The sequence below is a fragment of the Seriola aureovittata genome, chromosome 6 (genome assembly GCF_021018895.1).
Source record: "Seriola aureovittata isolate HTS-2021-v1 ecotype China chromosome 6, ASM2101889v1, whole genome shotgun sequence".
In the NCBI taxonomy this organism is placed as follows: Eukaryota; Metazoa; Chordata; class Actinopteri; order Carangiformes; family Carangidae; genus Seriola; species Seriola aureovittata.
In genome coordinates, this window is record NC_079369.1 from 8,192,363 (window position 1) to 8,217,847 (window position 25,485).

A 25,485-nucleotide genomic window follows, 5' to 3' on the forward strand; every position below is an offset into this window, starting at 1 on the left:
GGAATCCAATGGAAAAGTAACGTGTCAAAATAAATCTAGTGCAATGCCAGATTGCAAAAACACATCTCTGGTTTTCATGTGAACAGAGAGAACGAGGGGTGGGAGGGTGGTTGGGGGGGAGGCTAAACCTGCAGGGATAAGACATGAGTTCAGTGGAGACACAGTGTGGTGATACATGATACAGATTTGTTGGGGGTATTAACTTTATCCAGGTCTTGAGTTCTTCATTTCACTGGGGCGTTTGCATTGGCATATGAGTACGAATTAGAGACACCTTACCCCGGTTTTTCCAATATATGATAACCTGTCTAAAGCTCTCATAAATTCCATGGGAAACTTACCAAGAGTGTATTGTATCAGCAGCCACTGGCTACAGTGTAAAATACAGTGACTCTTCAACACTTGATACACAAAAGCACCACCATGTGGCAATATTTTATAAGACACATCATTGTTAGTGGTTGACAAGTTTATATTTCAGTTCTTTACAGTGAAATAAACTGTTTTTGCTTGTTTGTTTGTTTGTTTTTGTTTTATATATACAACATTTGGGGAAAAAAAACTTAATTTAATTTAATCTAATCCATTCTCAATTTTCACATTAATCTTAGTCTCTAACGGTATAACCTATGTATCATTCAGGTAATGTTATATTTTTTTCTTTTTCAAGTAAAGACAGACTATACTTTTATTCATCTACATGTAAATATTATCCATAATGCAATGCAGCCATTTAAACCACATGGCCGTCGTATTTTCTAGGAGGTTAACATTGTCCTTTTCGGTGCGCCGTAGTCCTTCCCCCTCTCTACCTGTTTAGTGGCTAAAGATGGCTGAAGCTCCTCCATGGCCCAGTCGGTTCTTCTGTCATAGATGCTCTGCAGAGATTAGTCCTCGACTTCCCGTAAGTACCATTGACAGAAAGTAAAGGTAGAGACAGTTGGACAAATTAAGAACAAGGTACTGTTGTTGTTGCTTTCTTAGAAAGCATTGTAGCAGCGGCGTCAACTGTTAGCAAGCTAACGGTATTAGCTTCGAGCTCCCGTTTATCTCGCTAACGTTACTCAGTGTTAGTTAGCTTAGTTGTTATCTAAGCAGTGGATCAGTCTGTATGTGAACACAACTGCCAAGTCACTACACGCAGAGAACTGATACTTTTCTTGCATAATTTGTAACGTGTCATTGCGGGTTCCTTTCATGGTTTCTGTGGGTTTTCGAGGCTTATTAGCGTAACCGTTAGCTATATTCACTAGCAATAACGTTAACTGTAACACTATGGTTGCGTTTAACGTTAATTGCCAGTTTCAGCTATTTATTTTATTGAGGGTACGCTGTTAACACTTGTCCCCCTTAAGATTTTGTGTACTAGATTTTCACTTATGTGAATGATCCAGTGCCAACAATGCCACTGCGTCCTTTTCTTTTTTGCCATTCAGTAAGGTACACAAGTGGCCTGCCTGTCACAGGCTAGAATGATCTGTCATAGAAGTATACATGTGCCCTTCACAATGTGAAAGATCAGCCATAGTTTTCTGTAGGGTGCTGGTAATGACCTGTGGTCGAGTTAACACCTCACACAACTGTGCAACCACAGATTTTATTGACTGGAGTAGCCATTTTGATACTTACACTATATTTTGTAACAATTTTTAAAAATGCAGCTGAATGACAGTGTTTCCTTCAGGATTGGGATATTTAAAAAAACAACATGTATAATTTGTAGAAAGTAAAAAAAAAAAAAAAAAGATTTAAGGTCATAAGGTTAATGTGTGTGTGTTTATATTATCCAAGGAGTGAGTTGAATGTGGGGTTGCTATAAGGTGTCTTACAGCCTGGAGGAAGAAGGTGTTGCTCATTTTGGCAGGTTAGGCTAATGATGGGAGAGAGGCAGGAAAAGTCCCTTAGGATGCTGGAGGCTTTTTTGTAAATATAGATGTCCTGGAAGGTGTAAAGAGACCCCAATAGATCCTCTCAGCTGCCCTCGGTGTGTTTGCTAAAGGGACTTATAGGGCTACAGACTACAATTCTCATACTAAATAATGACACAGCTGGTCAGGACGCTTTTAGCAGTTTCAATAGAAGGTGGTTAAATTGGGGGAGGGAAAGTCTTCTCTGGCGGTGCATCCTCTCCTGAGCCCTCTTGTCCAGAGTGGTTATGTTGAAGGACCAGGAGAGATCATCAGTGATATGCACGCCAAGAAATCTGTTGTTGTAGTATCACCAGAAATGGGACAGTTGAGCATTGCTTCCTTATTCAGAGCTTGCCAGACTTTGCCACTGGTCTGTTATGTCTATCTTATGTCAGACCCGTGGACTGAAAAAACCTTTATTTGGTCAAATTGTTTCCAGCATACATATTAGATTTACAAAATTCAATACCAAATGCACACTGCCTTTACTGTGCTTTTTAAAAAATCAGAGTTAGATGTACACATAGGAAAAGCATAATCACCTTCTGTCTTTTTTATCTCACTGTCCAGCTAAGCTACTGTTTGTTTTTGTATTTCTTTGTGTGTTTACAGGAGTATACATGTCCAAGATGTGAGTCAGGGTTCATTGAGGAGCTGCTGGAGGAGAGAAGGTGTGTATATTGGCCACAGTTTACCTCATCAAAGGGAGTCTCTGTCTGTTTGTTTTTTAACAATTTATGAATGTTACACTGCATGTTTTAGGGAATCAATAAGATAAATAAAAGACTGCCACCCTTCATTATGTATGATAACATTTTTTAAATCTTTTTTTTAACATGAGTCTTTGACCCTGTCTTTTCTGCAATACATTCAATCAAGATGATGCTCTCTTTGCTTCAATTCATCATCATTCATGCCTTCCTAGTCCTTCATTGTATGAATGATTGCAGTGACAACTTAAAACTATTGATTTGACTCTCAAATGCCTTTTGTAAAACTGTATAGCTGATTCCGTTTTTCAAATGTGTGGCCTTCAAAAAGAAAAAGGAAAATTAACTTACTGCTCGTAGTACTCGACAAAGATAGCATGGAAGTCTATCTATTTTCTGTTTAGAATAACAATGCATTCCTAGTCTTCCTCCTTTTTTTCAGCTATTTTGATGGCATTATATCTTGTAACACCGCAAATTGGGAACATATCCACTATATAACCACTACATTTCACATGTAAAATCAAAAGGTGGATGGGTAAGGATAACGGGAAAAAACGGGACACAACAAAACATGTTATCATAATTCTTAAGAATGATACAAACTATGACACATGGTGAGAAAAAAAAAATCCTTTTAACATTATTAAGTCTACACATAACTTGTCGACAATCTGTTCCCTGTTTAGTGCTGACAATGGCTCCATGTCTACCATCTCCAGTGGGCCCCAGAACCAGCAACCATTTGAGGTTTTTAACTCATTCTTTACTCAGATTCTATCACATGACCTCTCTCTGCTCTCCCACACGGTTGCCTAATTGAGTCAGCATTTCATAAAATTGTTACCATTGACGTTTTTGCTGATCTGTTACCGGACATGATGGGTTTTCCACTTCTGCTTTGTCAACTACAGTCTAGCTCTTTTGCAGTAACACTGTATTAGTTGATTTGGCAGTTTTTAACATTGCCCAGTTAAACATGCCATTCTTACCTTAATATGTAGTTTATGTAAGTGCTGGGAGGAGACATTTTAGTGAAAAATACAATACAATTTCCTTCTTCAATAATATCTCATTAAATAGGGAGCTTGAGGATGTACTTTGGGGAAAAAAATCACTGAGCTCTACTAATTTCTACCATCAAGATTGCAATACCCAACTTGATCTGTGTCTTTTTAAAACTTTTTTTTTTTTTTATCTTTGTGGCTCCCAGAATGCGGACCAGCACTTGTTTACGTTCCCTTCGGGCTATGGTCAGTTTGCCCTGGGTGTCTTTGATGACAGTTTTGACTTTGGGGCTGGACTGGGAACAGAGGACAACCGGGATGCTGAAAACAGGAGGGAAAGGGAAACTGCATCACGGCAACGATATGGTGCCAGGCAACCGAGGAGTCGTCATGGTTCAAGACGACAAGCAGGGAGGCATGAGGGAGTTCCCACTTTAGAAGGGTAAAAAATATACGCAGTGACTTGTGGGACTGAAGTTCCACTTGTGCTTGTGCTTCACTCTTTCTCTGAGATTAATTTTTGTCTTCCTTGATAGCTAAACATCTGAATATGTAGAAACTACTTTAATTTCTCCTTCACAATATATGTTTTATACCTGTGTTCTGTTTTGTAGAATCATTCAGCAGCTAGTGAATGGAATAATTGCACCTACTGCAATGCCAAATATTGGTGTTGGACCCTGGTGAGTCTCTGGAACAGTGCTGTAATGAACCAAAAGAGTGTGTGTGTGTGTGTGTGTGTGTGTGTGTGTGTGTGTGTGTGTGTGTGTGTGTGTGTGTGTGTGTGTGTGTGTGTGCGTGTGCGTGTGCGTGTGCGCGCGCACGGGTTGGACAATGAAACTGAAACGCCTGGTTTTAGACCACAATAATTCATTAATATGGTGTAGGGTCTCCTTTTGCGGCCAATACAGCATCAATTCGTCTTGGGAATGACAGATACAAGTCCTGCACAGTGGCCAGAGGGATTTTGAGCCATTCTTCTTGCAGAATAGTGGCCAGGTCACTACGTGATGCTGGTGGAGGAAAATGTTTCCTGACTCGCTCCTCCAAAACACCCCAAAGTGGCTCAATAATATTTAGATCTGGTGACTGTGCAGGCCATGGGAGATGTTCAACTTCACTTTCATGTTCATCAAACCACTCTGTCACCAGTCTTGCTGTGTGCATTGGTGCATTATCATCCTGATACACGGCACTGCCTTCAGGATACAATGTTTGAACCATTGGGTGCACATGGTCCTCCAGAATGGTTCGGTAGTCCTTGGCAGTGACGCGCCCATCTAGCAGAAGTATTTGGCCAAGGGAATGCCATGATATTGCAGCCCAAACCATCACTGATCCACCCCCATGCTTCACTCTGGGCATGCAACAGTCTTGGTGGTATGCTTCTTTGGGGCTTCTCCACACCGTAACTCTCCCGGATGTGGGAAAGACAGTAAAGGTGGACTCATCAGAGAATAATACATGTTTCACATTGTCCACAGCCCAAGATTTGCGCTGCTGGCACCATTGAAACTGACGTTTGGCATTGGCACGAGTGACCAAAGGTTTGGCTATAGCAGCCCGGCCGTGTATATTGACCCTGTGGAGCTCCCGTTTTGGTGGAAACAGGAGAGTTGAGGTGCACATTTAATTCTGCAGTGAGTTGGGCAGCTGTGGTTTTATGTTTTTTGGATACAATCTGGGTTAGCACCCGGACATCCCTTTCAGACAGCTTCCTCTTGCGTCCACAGTTACTCCTGTTGGATGTGGTTCGTCCTTCTTGGTAGTATGCTGACATTACCCTGGATACCGTGGCTTTTGATACATCACAAAGACTTGCTGTCTTGGTCACAGATGCGCCAGCAAGACATGCACCAACAATTTGTCCTCTTTTGAACTCTGATATGTCACCCATAATGTTGTGTGCATTGCAATATTTTGAGCAAAACTGTGCTATTACTCTGCTAATTGAACCTTCACACTCTGCTCTTACTGGTGCAATGTGCAACCAATGAAGATTGGCCACCAGGCTGGTCAAATTTAGCCATGAAACCTCCAACACTAAATTGGCAGGTGTTTCAGTTTCATTGTCCAACCCCTGTATATGCTTGTTTTCTTCTAGTTGTTTTAATGTTTCATGTTTTTTTTGTTTTTTTTTAAAGGGGTGTTCTTCATTCAAATCCCATGGATTATGCCTGGGGTGCTAATGGACTAGATGCAATTATAACACAGGTACTTTTAAGGCCTTCAACTGTTTTTTTAAAATAGATTTATATGTTTAACTTTGAATTACATATTTTAGATATTGTCTATAAGTGGTCCATGTAATGCAAAAGTGTATGTCACCATTTCTCTTCTCTTTTTTTTCTTTCCTTGTCTTTAGTTATTAAACCAGTTTGAGAACACGGGACCTCCACCTGCAGATAGAGATAAAATAAAAAGTCTTCCTACAGTACAAATTACAGATGAGCATGTTGGTGAGTTAGAATAAATAATACAACTGCTGTAATGACTTTTGTATGCGGGGTTGGAAAGCAGTATAATTTTCTTCTTCCTTCTTATTGTATTACAGTATAGTTTAATGCAAGTACCATTTTGCCTAACAAGCTGACCTCATCAACATAGCAGTTATTTATTAATCAACCACAGGATACTGTAAGTCTTCAGTCTTAAAATCATCTGACAATTGGTAAAAAGCAACCATTCCATATTCAGACATGTGCTGGTTTTAGAAAATAAAGAGAGCTGATGGTGCAACTGCCACTAAGCTAAGGGCAAGTCAGAATAGCAGTATAGCAGCAAACAGCTTTGTGAAAATATTACAAAATCTTAAATGGTATCTCCAGTAAAAAGTTGTGAAAATAAGCTATACCCCTAAAGAGTAAACATGATAGTAGTAAACTACACTGCGCTACATAGCCAAAATGCAGTAATTAAATATTTAGGCAAAATTTAGTTTTGACCAAAATCCGACTGGTTGACATTTATTTTATTAAACACTTTTTTTAATTCACAAAAATGTGTTAGTTTCCAAGAAAATGGCATGTTAAGTGTGTAGATACAACAAAGCAACAAACCAAACACTCAGCCACATAGTTAAGGCTAAAGAGTCTAATCCACATCAAGCTAGCAAGAGACAATGAAATGGAAATATATCAATTTTGGTGACACTAACATTTTGGTAATTTGTAGTTTGATATCCAGTACAAAGCAGCTGAAATAAGCTGAACTAGTTGCTGCTTTTACTATGGAACAAGACCTTTTACGTTGATTCTGAGTTATTCATTGAATTGTAGATCATTATAGTCCCTTTGTAGACCAGGATGTTGGCCATTAAAGAAATTACCAGATGATCGGACTATGCTTGCTAAATGCCATCCATAGTTCATAATGTAATGTCGCTATTTTTTATTATTCCCTCGACAGATCGTACTGAAAACTTTACATATGTATGATTTTCTGCCATTTCAGCTTCAGGGCTGGAATGTCCAGTGTGTAAAGAAGATTACAGTGTTGGAGAAAATGTGAGGCAGCTCCCATGCAATCACATGTTTCACAATGATTGCATAGTACCCTGGCTGGAACAGGTATTAGTAATTTCCTATTTATTGGTCTTTCCACTTAAATATTCACCAGTTGCTATCTGAAACTATGGAGCAATGTGGAAACATCAGAAAAAAGACTGAACCAGCCTCATATTTTTGCCCCTCTTTTTTTCCAGCATGACACTTGTCCAGTGTGCAGGAAAAGCTTAAGCGGACAGAACACAGCAACAAACCCTCCAGAACTATCAGGGATGAACTTTACCTCCTCCTCTTCCTCCTCTTCATCCTCCTCTACCCCTCAATCCTCAACTTCGACCAGCAATGAGAACTCCACTGATAACTCTTAGAGAAACATTTGTCCTTATTCCTAGGCTGCTATACTTAAGAGCGGTGACCTCCAGTCTCACCCTGTCCTAGGGTAGAGACCTGAGTGCATCTCGCTAGGTGCACTCAAGCCTGACTCAGGGGTAAGTGATACATGAGGTCCATCCTGTTGCTCGCACCCTCGTCGGGAATCTAAACAAAGGAAGGGTGGAGACCCTCGAGTGCAGCTCCTGTCAGAGGGGATGTGGAGAAGCATGGAAACTTCAAGAGGCCCGATCTGCCTGGATCACCTCATACAGGGGAGAGAAAACAAAGGAATCCAATGGTAGAAGACTTGGGACAACGGGACAGTCGCTGTTCTTCTTTTTTTTTTGATTACCAGACGTATGATTTAAATGACCCACTTTTGCCAGTGAAGCAAAAAGAAATGTACAGTTATTCCTTTTATATTTAGTATTCATATCTCAGATAAAATGCCCAGAGTGCACTGTAGTGCACTGTTTTAGCTTGCACTTAAACTTCTTCATGGTTTGGAAAGATATTACATTTGATTCATTTAGTTCTCAAAAAGAAAAAGACAATAATTTATAGAATTATTTTATAGTCAACATCCTCCCACAGTTTTAAGATTATCTGACAGATTGTTGTGTGCACTTGAGACGATGTGTCAAATTGCAGTAATTCTGTGATGTTTGGATAATGAAGTGGATAATCATTACTAAATTATACACGCAGGGATTTTTCTTATTTTAATTTTATCTGCGAGCCTGAAATGTGGATCAGCTTTTCACATCACATACCTAGAGACATTTCAGTGCATTTGTGTATTTTAACTTAAACGTAAGTTTAATATTTTCTAAAGTTGCCAGTTGAAAAACAATTGATTTGCAGTATGATCGTGTACAAAAAAAATGATATGAAAATAAAGATATTTGAGTGCTACCACTCAAAATTCATGTAAAGCATTCTTAGTGTGTGTATATATATGATATTCTTTGAAGATGAGCAACTGGAGCCTTAAAATGGACTTTTAGAAAGACTGTGGTAAAATTAAGCCCTTGTTTCAAGAACTGACAGTAACTACAAACAAATGTATTATAATGTTGTGTAAACAGCCATTGATGCGAAGTCTGTTTTCCTCGCTGCACTGATCGTGTGGTGCTGTGGTTGGGCACTAGATGGGAGTGCAGTAATGAAAATGAGCAGGACATTTTCCACAACTGGTTCATCAGTACAGCAGATGTGCTAAAAATTGGAAAAAAAAAATGTTTGTCCTAATATGAAATAATAAACCAAATAGAAGTAGAGTAAAAAAATTTTTGGCATACAGGTGGGTTATGAGCTGTGCTGGTCTGTGTTTCCCAGTATAAATCGTGTTCCTTTAATGACCTCTTGCAGGCTCTTAGAACAACCAAGCAGGGAACAATAACATCATTAGCCATCACTGTTGGAAGTGATTTCAATGCATAATACGATTTTCAGATTGTTTTGTTCTTTCAAAGTAAGGCCTTGTCCAAAGTCATGTGGTAAACATAGTAAACAGTCTATGGTAAATCCTTTAATGGGGCACTTGCCTGCTAAATGTTATCAATAAGCTAATAAATTCCACTTCCTTTTATTGTTTAGCCATATGGGTGTATTTCCTCCACATTGTACCTCTACTCTCCCCTGAGGTTTGAAGTTCAAAGGTCTTTAATCTCAGGGGAATTGTTGTTATGGACATATCCTTCCAATGATCTAGCTGAAAGACAAATGGAAACACTTGGAATTGTGCCTAAGAGTTTGACTTTACAATGTGAAGTTGCAGCCTCAAATTCATAGCTTATTGTTAACATTGTTAACTTTGTCACTTCAGCTATGATCCTTGAAAAATCATGAGCTGTTTAATTTTGTTATGTTTAAGTATCTAGAGCTACAGTTTTAGCTCTTTAAAGTTGTTATGTAGAGAGTTACATCTGGATAGCACTCTTAACTATATTTTAGAACTGCTATCTTTGGGCTAAAATAGGTCAGGATTTTCTTTTATTTTTCACTGTCCCTTCATCAAGTTTCCAATTTCATAACTAACCCTACAGCACAATTTCTGCCCTCACCATGTTTTCTACTAGCATTTCAGTGGTGTCATGTCTTAATGTGACAAACTCCAGTTGTGATCTATGTAGTTATTTGTCACCCTCCAACGCAACATAAGTTGCATTGGAGGGCATCATAAGTTGCGTTGGAACAATATGAAATGGTGTACTGAGTCAAAGCCCCATTCCTGATGAATTAATTTCTTCTAAGCCAATGAATAACCTGATCAAGAGGAAGTCTTGCTTTTATCTGTTTTTGTCTCAGCTTTATAGACATGAAACCTATACACCTGTGATACCACTTAAGAATTGAGTTATTTATAGACATATTTGTAGACATTGCCCTCTGCCATATGGGTGATTTTCCTTTAGACACAAAATTGAGATGACTGACATGAATGTTAGGCTTGTGAATGCGCAATATAAATGTGTTTCTTTGATAATCTGAAATGTGCAATGCAACTGAATGGTGACGTCATGATACATTTTTTATATTTTTGCTTCTAATATGTTTTTAAAAAACAAAGAAGAAAACATTGTAATTTAAGATGTTTGATTTGGTTTGAATTACCACGCAATTACCTATATTAAACTGACTTTGTTTTGACAAATTACACAAGAATATGATCACTGAGTAACTTTAAATGGCTTTCAATGAAGACAAACGAAATTCATATGACGTGACCACGCCTCTAAAGATTGCGTCATGCGTACGTGCTGATCAGGGCGTGTGCGTGAGGAGCAAATAGAGGACGACATCGGCTCCGGTTGTCGGACATTTAGCTCGCACAATCCGTGCTGGGAGTTCACAAGAAGAAGTGGAGGAGGAGGAGGAAGAAGATTCAGCCTACTTTATTTGACATACATTACATTTATTCGACGATTTAGTAAATTCTAAGTCATCAACCATGAAGTTACTGTGGGCTGTCAGTGCCCTGTTGTTCAGCTGTTGGCGAGCCAATGCGTCCACAGGTAAGAATTTTGTGTCAGCCATGTTGGTTGAAATATGTAGACTTTGCCCTGACTACGAATATTAAATCTTTCTATTCTGACGCCTGTTTTGTTAATGTTACAACAGTTATGATTTTCGATGTCGAATATCTTTTTACAGCGGCTTCCAAAACAAAACTAAAAACTAATTGTCCAGCGTTAATAAAGAAACAGCCACATACTTACGTTCGAGGTATTTTTCTTAGCGTTAAAGCTAGCGAAACATTTAGCTAATTTGCAGTCGCAAAAGCTTTTTGGGTTTTTTCGTGACCGTAGTTAAACATTAACGTTGAATGTGATATTTTCGGATCTCTTTCGTCTGTCCATGTGTTACAGAAAGTGTTTTTGACGTTTCCCAGTTGTTGGTGAATGTGATCGATCATGTGAGCTCTAATCAAAAATGTATGGTGGTTCAGTGACGTTTGTTTGTAGTAATGTTGGTATCAACCGAAGTCGCAGTTGGCTAACATTTCAAAGGGTTTCTATCCATAATAAACAAACTGTGGTTTTCACGGACCTAGGCCATGTTTTCCAAAAACATTTTATTGGTAACATAATCTTTTTATTGGTAACATAATCTTAGTCCTTTGGTACGTCTTTAATCACAGTGTTTACGGCTCGTAACGTTAGAATTGGCAGCTTCACTTACTTATTGGTAGTTGATGACTTGTGCTGATGAAACAGCCACCGGTTGTCTCTGATTCATAGAGCCAGTAGGCCTCATCAGCGTCATGCGTGTTAGCTGTCACAACACACTGTCATGAGCTTTCTGCCATATTCTTTTGAAGCACGTTATTAACTAACCTGCTACTAGCCTTGTACCTCTTATGGGTTTGTCGACCTGGGTCGCCACTGCCTAACTTTACTCGATAAAGAGCTTTTGTTTATTTTATTCATACATAGCCCATTGTTTGGTTACAGTGATCCAATTATCAGTAATAAATAAATAATCAATTATCTGTTGGTTGTGTCAAAGTACATTACTTCCTTTAGTGAACATGAACTGGTAAGTCCCCAGCCCCCGATCCCTGTCCCCAGGGACTAAGTGTGAGCAGCATTCATAGGCATACTTTAGTGACTTATTTTGTTTCCCTCAGCAGTAAGTGGCGGCAGTTTTTCAGTATTACAATAAAGCCGTCTAAAGGTTATTGTCTTCAATGTCTGAGAATGAGCACCAGAGTGAGCCTTGATAATCCACACATTATGCAGAATTTACACATATGTTGCTGATTCTGTTGTCACTGTAAATAATCCTGTTAGGATTTTTATGTCTTTTTGTGTTTTTAATTTAGTGGAATAATGTTGAAATTGCTTTTAATAAACAGTGAAAGTTATTCACAGTCTTAAGTACACTTAGAAACACCCAAACTGAATCATTTCCCCTTCGGTATTTCATCACCCCAAAGGATGGCGTAAGTAGGGTAACTTTAATTTTGCATAGAGGTGGTGCCAGCAACAAGACTGTAAATGTTATGTGCATAGTCAAACACATACAAGGGGCCCTCATGCCAATCGATCTTTCCTGCTTTGGTAAAGGCAGTTCTGGAGTAGATCAGGAAAAATTAGATTTAGATTAGATTCCCTAGAGTTTCAGCCTCTTCTCTAGCTTAACTTTGGCAGAGGAATTAGGTTATGAGACAGACACGTAGGTAAGGCCACTTTGTGTGAAAAACGCAGGACAAACAGCTTTTTCACATATGTTAAATATAATGTTAAATCTTTTTTTTTTTTTTCGCAATTTAGTAAATTGTTTTGAATACAGACTCATTTTGTTATTGACCATGAGCTGCTTAACCAGCTCTCACTTAAATGATCCTTTTATGATAAAAGCCTGCAGTCAAAGCAGTAGTGCAGCAACAGTGCCATTTTTGTCTTTTGGGTGTTGACGTTGACATTCCTCTAATAGCGATGACAAATATGTGCTGGTCCACTACAGCTGAATAATTATATTGGATGAAGTGGGCTATTTGATTAGTGCACTCGGCATAATACAGACCAAAAGACTTGAAAGATCAAGTCACATCCAATGTATTTATGAGGGGCTAAAAGAGACAAGTGTTTACCTCTTTATCAGAAGTTATTCATTTCCAACCATTGACCTTGACCAAATAATGCACAACTGGCCCTTTTTAAACAATGCGTCTGTTTTGCAGTGTTTTTAACTTCTTTAATCATGCTGGAACCATTGACATCCATATTCTATTGGAAATAACATTACATTGTATGAGCTTTTCCTGTCCAGCGTGAAAATGTCCATGTACTTTGTTACATGAGAGTTGAAAGTGGTCTGAGGATTATACGTATTATTTTTTGCATATCCTTTCTGCTTTTAAAAGGCTGAGTCAGTGCCTGGCGTTGTTAATTTTCAACCAGCTAGTTGAATGAAAAATGCAAACAAACCTTCTATGAAGAAGATAAAGCATGCATAGCCACAGTTTGGGTTTATTTTCTCTCCACTTATTTGTGCTTAATAAATCTCAAGTTATCTCTGAATTGCATAATTTTTTTTATTGTTTTTCATGTAAGGTAAAATTATTGATTTCTAGGCCTTTGTGTGCATTGTTCAGGTTATTTAACCTGTTTACTGCACATAAATGCAGAATACTGACTAACATTTGTTCTTTCATGGAGGTGATTCTCATGTTATAGAGCAGAGGGTTGTAGGCAGTAAATTACACCCTCAAGCTTCATATGGCTTACACCTAATCACAGTAGGAACTCAGGCTTAGACTATATATAATTTTGAACTTTCATACAGCATGTGCTGTGAAGGTGACCTTTGGTAATGGTGGGGAAGCCACTCTAAGCTAGAAATGTTACTTGATATACATGTGGTAACTGAGGCTCTTGTTGACAATTTCACAATGCAGCCTGTTGTTTCCTCTTTAATTGATATGTGTTGACAGTTTCGATTGGAAGTGTTTTGAAAATTGATCATCCTCAGCACAAGATGAAGTATATCTTCATGAAGGCAGCGTAGAGAAAGGGTGTGCGTGTTTTGTTTTTTAAGAGATGAGGAAAATGTTTTCCGAGAGGAGGGGAACATGCTTGCTGTGCTTTGGCCTGTGGTGTGAGAATGTTACTCTTCCCTGGACCCACCTAAGTGAATAACACCCGCAACCACCACTGGGTGGCCAGCCAAATACACTCTGCCTGTTATGAATGCAGAGAGCTGCAATACTGGGAAGACAAAAAATATTTAAAGAAGTATATCCATCAGAAAGGCATATTGTATAATTTAAAAGTCAGCCAGTGGGTTTGTGAGCATTAAATTGTAGCCAGAAAATAAGTTTTCTGAGAGAGCCAACCATACTCACTCGAGCAGTGTTGACAACCTAATCAGTCTAATCCAGTGGTTTGAAAATTTTTTCAATTTTATCATATTTCATTAAAAAAATGTATTCCTTTACTGAATCTATTTGGTATAGTCAGTTGTGCAAAAGCTAAAAGTGTTTTTTTTAATGTTATTCCCATGCAAAAGCATTTATTGCTGATGCTGAATGTTAGCATCAGTGGAGAGTGACCGTGGTGACCTCCGTGTACACTGATGTCATGTGCGTGTACTCCATTAAAGCACTGGTCGAATGTTCTGAAAAATAGTTGTTAGTGATGTGTTGGCCTAGTGTAACACATAAACCCCTGTTGGGTTACACTAGGCACAGCAGAGAAAAGCCCATCAGCCCAAAATGCTTGGTGCATGTCCTAAGGCTTTCATGGATTTCTATTTTTAATTTTAATTTTATTATGTAAAATATTTTTCATTTCAACCACATCTGCTTTTCATGATCAATTTCATTCATTGCACATTGTTTTGATTTCATTGGAATGCTATTGGATGCTTTAAATGTTTTCATATTGTTTTTGTTCATTTTGTTTTTTTTGCTATAGCTGCCTTTAGGGATGTCTCAATAACAGTCCAAACCCCTAAGCCTTTACACAGAACAAGCACCCATAAAAACGCACTATATAAATTGGGTGGACAGAATATTAGAAACCCCTTTCAAGTGCATACAAATCAACTGCAACACAAGCAACTGTCCCGGAGATGATCATGACATTAAGTCCACACTTCTCTTCAAGAAAATGAAATATTACAACCATCACATAGAGCTTAATTCAAGGCTGTTGTGTTAGAGTGAAATTGTTTTATCTGTATGTTCATAGTAATTGGAAACTGAGTGTATGACTTGATGCTGCGCTCTTAACTGGACTTGGGTCATCCCTAATAACCTTTCATGTTGCTTTTCTTATTTTTGTCTTAATTGGTCAGAGTTACAGAAATGATCAAAACATTTCCCAAATTGGGTGTAAATGTTGCTCTGCTCTGTACCTTTTTCTGTGTGCCTACTTTCATATTTTCATTTCATTTGTGTTTTATTAACTTTGTTTCTTTTTCTTTCTTTTTCCTGTTTGCTTGTCTTTCTTCCATCACTGCCTTTAATCACCAATCCATGAAATCACCTGGCTTGCTTTATATCCACCAAATTCATAATTTTTTTTTAAATCTCTGCCCGCTGGGCTGACTGTAAATGGGGCTCAGCGGGGTTTATCAAGTCTCCCCTGTCTCAGATGAAGCTGATCAATGACAGTGCAGAGCTGCACTGCGAGGTGATAGGGAACCCCATCCCTGAGGTTCAGTGGTGGTTTGTAGAGGGTGAAGAGCCCAATGAGACCTTTACCCAACTCTTTGATGGGGCACGGGACGACCGTGTGTTAATAAATGCCACATATATAGCACATGCCACGAGCACCATTCACCTCACTAGCCTCACCTTCGACGACTCGGGCACATACGAGTGCCGCGCTTCCAACGACCCTGACCGCAATGAACTGAAGAAGACGCCAAAAATCAAGTGGATCCGCTCGCAGGCAAACATTATTGTGATTGAAAGTGAGTGGCAGAGGAAGCATGAGGAGATGCTGGTCAAAGAAAGCTTGGCTGTTATCTCCTCATTAGTGAAGTCCTGGACATTCAGCTCCTGTTACACTCAACTCTCATGCTTCCTGGTCCAATACCCTCTCCACCCTGCTTCACCCAGTATACACTCTCCCTCTCCTCCAGCTCCAAAGTTGTCCCGTAGTAGAGTATGAACCTGGTCATGAAGCGTGACTGGGCCACCCCTTAATCCTGTATTCCCTGACACAGAGCATGTCTTCAATCTGATGCCTTTTTTTGTCTTGTATCGAGGCTTAGGTTATAGATTATGATGTTTAGGTGTATATAATACTGGTCATAAGGCTGGAAATTTGCAAATGGCTCCTGCAGGAAAAGTATTATATGATTATTTCATCATTTAAAGAACACCAGAAAAGGGGTGTCAGATTACTCGATTAGTATTGCTTCTTGGTAGATTTTCATTTTGCTAGCATTTTCCTTAATTAATACTAACACTGGCAGTACCCCTTTTGTTTTTGCTTGTATACCATTCCTGTGGCTTATAACCTACTGCACTGTAGGCACAGAAGATGGCAACTAATTATTAAAGATGGATTGTCAGCCATGGGGCTTTTTTCTGCCTTGTGGTCCAGTATTATTTTTTTGAAGAATTGGTCTGTTTCTTTACATGATTGAAGCAAAAATAATTAATTATTACATTTTATATTGTGATTGTGCAATTTTTCATCCCCCTCTTGTTGCTTCTTCTGCATGTATTTATTAAAAAATCTTTTCCCTATGACCTTTTTGTAGATTACTGTATCTATTAGCTTTAAGTACAACTCCTATACCTTCCTCCATTCTGCTGTTGGTGGGACAGATATCCTCATTTTGAGGAGCTCTTTCCACCTTTTCTTCGAAAGTTCTGCTCAGTAGACCAGAACTTGCACTTGTGCCACAGTGTTTTCTTTGTTTCATTTGTGAGAACAAATTTGTTCTCACACAGATTCTCACAGATTCTCAGACTTTACAGGAAAACACAAAGGTCTTGGGTGATTTTTTTTTTTTCTTTTTTTTTCCGCTTGATCATTCAACACTCAACAATTGCCTCAACAAAAAAAGTACTTGTTGTATCCCAACCCATATTTATGACCTGGTGACAGTTAAAAGAATAACTGAGAAAAAATTCAGCACAGTGATTTTTTTTCACAGTGATAGCTGACCTTTTCCACTTTTCCTACATTTTGTTTCTTTGCTCATCAGTGATTGTGAGCATAGGACCATCATTATATTGTATGTCCAATCATTCATTTCTGTGAAGACAACTGTTGAGTGTTGTGAATAGAAATTAACCTATAGCTAAAAAAATGTTTCCTCCAGCGATAATGATACATTTCAAGACAATACTTTGAGATCAGTAATTAAGTATAAGGCTGGTAAAACAAAATGTCTCTTAATGCCAATAAGCTGATAATTTAAAAAGGATCACAAATAATATCTTTTCCCCCTTTTTTGTTTATCTAAAGCCCCAAACATTGTCACTGAACCTTCTGAGGTCAGCAACCAGACCTCCGCAGTCCTCACCTGCAACTTGACGGAGTCCAGCCTTCCCATCAAAGGATCCCACTGGACACACAATGGCAAAATCATTGATGACTCCAAGTACACTAATTCCTCTCCATACACAGTCCTGCGGTAAGTATCTACGTCCACTCAAACGTGTCACATGTGCATGTCTGCCCTGCAGTTACTATAGCGCAGTACGGCGCTCATCCACTGATAGTAATATAAGTATCCTTTGTCTTGAATCTAGCAGTGTTTATATACTGTTTCCCTTTGGCTGTTGTGTTTTGGAATTTCACTGAAAAGTGGAACTGAGTGAATAAACTGTACAAGAAAATGGCAAGCTCAGTTACGCTTTAATGCTTTTAAATGACCTATGGGTGGAAATATGAACTGAGCATCTTTGATATAGAAGGCATTTAACCATTCCTCAGACTAGAAGAGGGCTATTTTTGATGTAAATGTCTTGCTCTAGCTTTTAATTCCCTTCTTTTGTCATTTAGTTTGATTCTTATGCTGTCCGTTTCTTTCTCTGCTACCACAGTATACTGCCATCTTTATTCTCTGATGTTCTCTCCCTTGCACTTTGCCTTTTGCTTGTCTCTCATCCCTCCCCCTCTCAATTTTCTCCCTTCCTCCCTGGCTGCGTCCATTAGCAGCAGAGCTAGGGGCACCATTCAGGCATTCGGCGCTCTTGATTAGCAGGGAGATGGACTGTGCAGACGTGCAGCTTTGCCAGTAGTCTTGGCAGCAGGGATAAGCGCCCCTAGCAGTGTGCTCACTTGCTCTGACCTTAATTCCCCATTAGAGAGAGAGAACAGGCAGGGCTGTACAGTAGCACCAAACAAAAGTGTGATTGTGATTACAAGGGGAAATTTGAAATATTTGTTGCATGGACAGGGGGTAAAGATAAAGCAGCAACAGGGTTCTATTGTGGATTTTATACTTAGTTGAGTGGAAAACTAATCACTGTCATTGACCTGTCTTCAGCAGAATTGGTTAAAATGTACTACCTGCTACATGCTAGGTTGCTAGGTCTGCTAGAAAAATGCACCTGATGTTTGAGTGTTGAATGGGGCTCTCATATCCTGAATTCTTCTCATTGCATAGTTTGGACAAGATCACCCACACTTCTGGTGGACAGTATGAATGTGTGTTCCAGACTGATCCAGAGTTGAAGCAGATAATTGAAGTCAAAAGTAAGTTTGGTCATTTCAAAGATCATGTCCATGATTACTTTGGATTTTTACCTAACAAAATGGTAGCAAATGTAATATTTTAGCTAATATTAAATGTAATATAATAATTATGGAGTAGGTCATCTGTATATAAAGTATATACTTTAGATTGTATCTCATTGCAAGAATGGTCAGTTTATGTAGCCCTTCGTTTTATTGATAGTAAGTCCTGATGATTTAAGATGATGCTTTGGCTCCACTTGTGGTCTGGTCTGTAGTATGGGTGTGGCCATTTGCTCACAACATCAAGGATTATGTATCCATAAACTATTGACAGAGCCCTGATTTACTTGGAATACATCTCATTTATTGTGTATTTGGGGCTCGATTAAGCAACCTATTACATACAAAATGAAGGCAGCTGCCAGTTTGCATATGTGAAAGTTCCTCTTGCTCCATGATAAAAGATCAAGGGCAGTTTATTTAATTCACAGGCTGTCATATTCTAATTTGAATATGTGTTTCTCTCCTTGCTCTAGCACTTCCCCATGTCTATTCCTACAAGCGCTCTGAGCATGGCAATGAGAACGACAAAGGTTTGCTGGTCTGTATGAGCCATGGCTATCCACTGCCTACTGACTGGACTTGGTTCAAAGAGGAAGATGGCGCCCAAACGGTATGTGCCCTCAAGCTTGCCATTTTAACTTTTGATCTTTTGATCTTAGAATCTATACCTACACTGGTTGAACAATAATTGCCACGCTTCATACAGATGTCTTTCAAAATTCATTTCTCTCCCTCTCGACAATATCAGAATACACCGTGAAAACTAAAAAAAAAAAAAAAACTAAAAAAACATAAAAGTTGAAGCACACGTCTCTCCGTTGTTTCAAATTCTTGTTGATTACAGTATACACAAATGTAAATCCAATACAATTACCATGTGCACCTCTTGAACCATGTGCATAAAAATGTCAATTTGGAGCTGTATATTCCTCCTCTGCCACCATGGTGTTCTGATCCACTACTCTGACCCACAATGCCCCGGTCATACATCTAGCCAAATTTCCGATCATGTGACTCTTACTTTTCAAAATAAAACAAAACCTTACATGAAGGGCATCCAATTTACAACCAAAAATTAGTTTAGACTCGTATAATTTTAAACAAACCGTTTATCAGTGTTCCCCCTTTTAATATCCTATTTATTCAATTTTGAATAATTTTGAATTGCTTTATGAACTTAGATTATCATGCATTTATATGACACATATGAAATGTAGAAAATGAACAATGAAACCTGTCTCTGACAGTTAAAGAATCTTTACATTTTATTTAAGCCAGAGAGTACACAAAAATAAACATTTCAATCCCCATTAATATTGTGATGGTTTGTCAGTTGCAAATGATGTATGTCCAGTACTCCAATTGTAAAATGAAATGGAGACATCTGTCTTTTTATTTGTCTAACAAATTTGTTGCTTAAACACAATCCTCTCAGCCTATCATCAATGGCACTACCGACAAATATGAGATCAAGAGCACCCCAAACAAGACCATTCTGACCATTAAGGACCTGAGCATCCAAAACGACATTGGAGATTACATCTGCTCTGGAACCAATGACCTAGGCAGCAGTAGTGAAAAGATCCACCTGCGTGTCCGCAGTCGCTTGGCTGCTCTCTGGCCCTTCCTTGGCATTGTGGCTGAGGTCATCATCCTGGTGACCATCATCTTCATCTATGAGAAAAGGAGAAAGCCTGATGAGGTCAATGACGGTATGTACGCCATGTTGCCTACACCACCACATATTAGATCAGCTGTGAGCACTGCGTGATAAAAGACCTTGTCATTAATTTCAATGAGGCCACTGCAGTGAGGATGGCAGACATTTCAGACAAAAAACAATAATCATAATAATAATAATAATAATTAATAATTAAAAGTAATAATAAAACTGCCTGGTCTTTGGCAAATAAGTTGAACATCATCTGACATGGCACAGCATCTGCCAGTCAAGCACATGCAAAGTCATATTCCTTTTACATAACTTTGTAACTTGAACTTAGTTTTACTGTTGTACCTTGGAATCATCAAAACATAAGATGAAAGTTATTACGAATGCACAGTTGTAAAATCTTATCTCGTAGTACAATTAAGTGCTATTAATTATATCACTTTTGTATCACTGTGTTGTTTTTTGGTCTCAACCACCACCTAGAGCTGAAAACTTAATTCATCAACTGGCTACATTTGTTTGTAAATTCCAAAAATGTTGGCCATTTTGTTTTGTTTTGAAAAAATACCCTCACACCATAAATACCTAACTTCGAAACTCCATTGAGAAATGCACACAGCCCATAATCAGAAACTAAGCCATAAAATGAGCCATCAGGACTTCCTTAACTTCATGATGTCACAACAAAGCAGTCACCGCTCTCAGGCATGCCCCAGGCCAAGCCCACCATCCGTACTTGCAGGATTTAGTTTTTCTGAGTGTTTACCTGAAATCTGCTTAATTTTTATTCGATCACTCAGCCAATCAGAAGAGAGGTTCAGAGCCCTCACTGACCTGTTGTTACTAGAGCTCCAGAGAAAAGCCTAAGAGAGGAGATGTAAAACGACATTAAGATCGTTTTTGGTACTCAAAGCCGCAAATACATCTTCTTATGGATATCAACACTGGAAAGTGTGAAATCTGGGGCCTTTTAAGGTGAATATGGCTTTTTCCCAACCTATGCTCAACTTTTTGGGGGCAAGCTTTATCCTCTGGTGTAAGTCTTAAAAAATTTTAAACGGATAAAAACGCATCAAATTGTAGACCTTATTTACTGAACTGTGAGTGGAGAGGATTTAAGGCCCTCCAGTTGCAATCTGAAGACTATTAAGGCCAATCATTGCTCTCTAGGTGACGATGTATGGAATGTAGTTGCATGCATCCAATATGAACCATTATTGTCTTTTGGTTTTGTCATTATTTACATTTTGTAAATAAAAATCAGGAATTAGCTTTCGCCTCTGTGTAAACAATGTTACAGAAGTTATTATTTTTATTATTTACATTTTTACTTCTCTGTTCGCTGCTGATTTTGCATTTTGGTAAGTGAACAAAACTGCATGTCAGACTGAAGTGGTTGAGCTGAGATGACCGCGTGTTAAAAGCTATGGGAGCCTGAATGAACCGCTTTCATAGTCACCACTTCTAAGAGGAATGTGCTCAAAAGATTTGGTCACTCTTTCACTGGCCCTGCAATATGAATACAGAGCAAGCTTTAACTGTTTTCGTTCATTTTTTTAAAAGAAATAATTTGTTTTGAGCCAATGAAAGAGTCAAATGAGACACTCAAACTAGTGTAATGGTTTGACATGAAATTAGACAGGACTAAAAGTGAGAGGTTTCAGCATTCTGTGTGCATGCCTTCTGCATCTTGTACTTATGCATGACAAATGATAGGCAACCTTCTTCTCAAGACCTGTATACCATTAGGCATTTGTCTCATTCACCATTTGGCCACAGAGAGGCTACTCTTTGCCTTACCTTGCAAATACTTGCTCTTGCTCTGGTGTTAATACTGTCACTATACATGCCAGGTTGTGTGTTAGCTCTGCCGGTTTTAAGATGTTTACTCTTTTTATCTTAATATGGCCACTGCAGTGTTCCTTTGGTGTCCTTTGCTTCTTTGCATGAGCCTCTGTGATGCCAAGGGGTGACTCTGGACAATGTACTAAAATGTTCATGAATGGAAATTTTCAAATGTTAATGCAGATTTAATAAAGAAGCATATAGTAGTCTATGAAATGACATTAAGTCATTGTCTTTTATAGAACACAATTAATGATTGTGTGTTTGACAAATGATCTTCCAAAGATTTTGTTGTATCATTCATTATCAGAATGCAACAGTTGGGCATGCTTCAGTTCATGTTTAGTTGGAATTGATCATAACTTCATTGGACTCATGTTGCAGAGGATGTTATAAAATTTGCTCCATCATCTGTGGGGAGGGGGCATGTGTTACTCACCCCAGTCACAGACACGTAACCTGCTATCATCTGACTCTTGTTTTTGTTTGTCTTCCTTCACTGATCATTTTTAGATGATGACTCAGGATCAGCTCCTCTGTAAGTACTGTCAACAGCTTAGTACCTTTATTATCACTTTGGATATTGTCTCTTGTTACAGAACTCGTATTTGCTCTATAATGTGTTTTTTTTTTTTTTTTTTTTTTTTTTTTTCTTCAGGAAGAGCAATTCCACTGCAAATCACAAAGACAAGAATGTGAGGCAAAGGAATTCTAACTAGAAGCTGAAAGAGGTGTGTATGTGAGAGGGGGCAACCATCCATTTGTGAGTTTTTCTTAAAATTAAAAAGACAAAACTGCTCCTGAGCAAGAGAAAAAAAATCCCTTCCATTCAAAATACACATTTCCATATTTTTGAATCCTGCATGTGAAAACAAAACAGTTTTTGTGTAAGGTAAAAACATTGTACCTTGCTCATGCCCCCTTTTTCCTTCCTAGATGGACGGGCAGATGGCAGTCCAGGATTCAGCTGTTGTGTGGCACATTATACTGTGCACCCTGCAATTTTAAGTACCATTTTGTGCTTGGGTGTTAATGTTTTAAGAAATTGAATGACTTCCTCTTGTTTTGTTTTCTTCTATATTCTTCTCCACATTGTGCAGCCAGAGAAAATAGTGTGAAATAATGTCTGCTTGAGGCCCTGGGGCAAATTATTGCATGAGTTTAAATGCTATTCTAGCAAAGTGTGTGTTCGTTGTTAAATCATTAGAATGTTCACATGAGGAATGCTTAGTTTGTGGTTAATTTCTGTTCATGCAGATGCTTCGTACACTGACCTCACAGTCGTCAGTCTTTCCTTTTTATAATCTTCATTTTGGAATGGTGACTTGTCAAGCAGCACAAGTTCAGTTTAGAGGATCTGAAACATTTTTTGATCCTGATACATCACTGCCATTCTTACAGCAACGACTGGAGTGTGTTTGAATTCACGTGTTTGATCTGTCCCTACACCACCACAAACCTCCCTTAGCAGAGTTTTAAACTTTGCCTTAACAAGCACCATTTCTCTTGTCTTTTTGCATTTTGTTTCCTGTTACAAGATTAAAATGTGACAGTTAAAATTAAATGCAGAAGTGACTAAGATTCAATGTTTGCTAGGTTTTGTTGCCATAAGAAATTAAAGTTTTAAGTAGGAAAGCTTTTGTCCTATAAGCCATGCTTTTATTTCATTTTAATATTCACATTTTTTAAATTGAAGTTCTAGTCACCAATTTTTTGTTACCAACATCACATCACAGTAAAAATCTATTGAGGACCAAGTGCAAGAGATGTTAACTACTGTTACGTCTGTTGAACACAGCATAAATACACTCTAATGTTTAAAACTACAGATAAACATTTAATAAGATGTTTTTCTTTTTCACTTAATGTGAGGAAAAAAACATTTTCTGTGATTGTTTGACCGTTGTCTCAATTCCCTTCACTGTGTAGACAATTCAGAAGCCATAATGTTCCATTTAACCTGAGTAGTGTTGTGATTGGATGTTACCATTTCAGAGTTACACAAATAAAAAGATCTAGCCAGATTTGTGTAAATTGTTGTACCTTCCGAGTACATGGAACACCATCTGTTGTACAACCTGCACAAACTGAATAAAGGTATTGAATTTTACATGTCTGTTTTATTTTACTCAACTTTTACTCAAATGGAGGGGTGGCTTATCAAGGAATAAATTGTACAAAAACATAGGTATTGCAAGTAAGACAAAATAAACCTTTGTAAAATTGTTTTTAGAAGAACTCAAGTGAATGTCATTGACTTTGTAAACATGACATCCAAGTGCCAGTTACCATAAGTGTGTAGCTGATAATGACAGATTGAGGATCTAAGGCTTTGCATATTTACAATAGCTCTATTTCTATACACTATACTGCATGCATAAAAAAACTAATTGATTCACAAAAGAAAGTAACTAACAGGTGAGGGTGTTTTCACCATTTCCTGTTTTTCAAGTCTGTCTTCAAACAGATGCCCATAGGAACATTGGAACAGGTTTCCCTTGCTGTAATCATTCCTTCTGCCCATGCTTGCCATTAAAAGTTGTCTTTGGTTGTGTGAAGTTGATTTGGGGTTCATCAGTCTTAGGTGAAATTGAGTGGTTAGATCAAGTGGTTTTAGTCCAAATTTCTCTCTGTGTTTTTCCAGACAGTGTTTCCTTGTTGGGCTGTGGTGGGGGGATGGTAACACAAAGTGGGAATTTCATACTAAAAAGACAAATTTAGGTGATATCCACTTGATTTAGTTGACTTGAACTGCTGAAGCCTCATATTAGCCTCATATTTTTTTTAAACAGAATGTGGGCTGTGGACTTTGACCCCATCACTTCCATTGGAAGGGCATTAGGATGGGAGCTCTTCCTGAACAGTATGAACTGAAGAAATGTTTACAGCAAATAAAAAATGTTCCAGTGTACATACGGGCATCATACTGTTTCAAGACAAACTTGGAAAAAAAATGTGAATCTATCCTTAAAACATACAAAACCAATCTCTCACTGGAAGCTTTAGAACACCTCTGCAGCTACCTTTTGGTATTCACTTTAGCCCATATTCAGAAACTTGTAAAACGAGCTGTCAGGACTTCTGTGACGGTCACTGCCCCCAGCATGGATGCCTGGACCTACCATCCAACCTTGCTGGATTTGGTGTTTACCTGAAAACTGCTACATTTTTTATTTCATTACTCAGAAAACAGTCACCTAATCAGAAGCTCAGAGAGACGCTCAGAGCCTCTCTTTTGAAATTATTTTTAGTACTTAAAACAACAGATATATCTTCTTATGGACATCAAAACTTCAAATAAAACACAGAAATAGTGTAAAATGTGGGACTTTTAAGCCAGTTGAGAACCTGCAGCAGAGAAATGATAAAAAAAGTTGTGCAATGCATGATTATAAACTATGGTAAACATTTAGTCAGGTCTGTAGACAAACACAGTGAACACATCATCCAGACCTGATGAGAGCAACAGGCTATGTAGTGTGTGAGTATAACTGCTCTGAGTTACACAGGAAGCTTGAGAGTGCAATCTGTGGATTTTTCCACAAGATGGAGCTGTTTAACCAAGAGAGTGACCCCCGACCATTTGAGCAGACTACAACCAACGTAAAGCAACAGGCAGACGATGTTGACACAGGCTCCCAGTCTAGTTAAGAAAGCCTTGCATATAGTGGTTTAGTTGTTATTGATCACCTGGTCATGGTCATGGCAGCACGGATTATTGGCCGATGGGCCCTTTTGATCTTGT

The 25,485-nt window shown here is 38.4% G+C and overlaps 2 protein-coding genes across 3 annotated transcripts; both read left to right on the plus strand.

The window, feature by feature from the left end:
• Positions 1-774: 774 nt before the first annotated feature.
• On the plus strand, positions 775-10,172 carry LOC130170678 (E3 ubiquitin-protein ligase RNF126-like). The gene is made up of 9 exons (XM_056378220.1): positions 775-904; positions 2,523-2,581; positions 3,310-3,370; positions 3,834-4,069; positions 4,242-4,310; positions 5,772-5,841; positions 5,993-6,086; positions 7,081-7,196; positions 7,331-10,172. The coding sequence occupies exons 1-9, from the start codon at positions 830-832 to the stop codon at positions 7,499-7,501; spliced, it is 951 nt and encodes a 316-aa protein (XP_056234195.1). The 5' UTR covers positions 775-829; the 3' UTR covers positions 7,502-10,172.
• A 116-nt stretch (positions 10,173-10,288) lies between these two features.
• On the plus strand, positions 10,289-23,850 carry bsg (basigin). Of its 2 annotated transcripts, none has more exons than XM_056378222.1 (8): positions 10,289-10,522; positions 16,943-17,111; positions 18,090-18,178; positions 18,697-18,833; positions 19,659-19,935; positions 22,266-22,278; positions 22,399-22,471; positions 22,677-23,850. In XM_056378222.1, exons 1-7 carry the CDS (start codon positions 10,459-10,461, stop codon positions 22,457-22,459), a joined length of 810 nt encoding a protein of 269 aa, XP_056234197.1. In that variant the 5' UTR covers positions 10,289-10,458; the 3' UTR covers positions 22,460-22,471; positions 22,677-23,850. The 2 variants fall into 2 exon arrangements, with proteins under 2 accessions (XP_056234197.1, XP_056234196.1); XM_056378221.1 differs by having other exon boundaries at positions 10,290-10,522; positions 22,254-22,278.
• Positions 23,851-25,485: the final 1,635 nt, after the last annotated feature.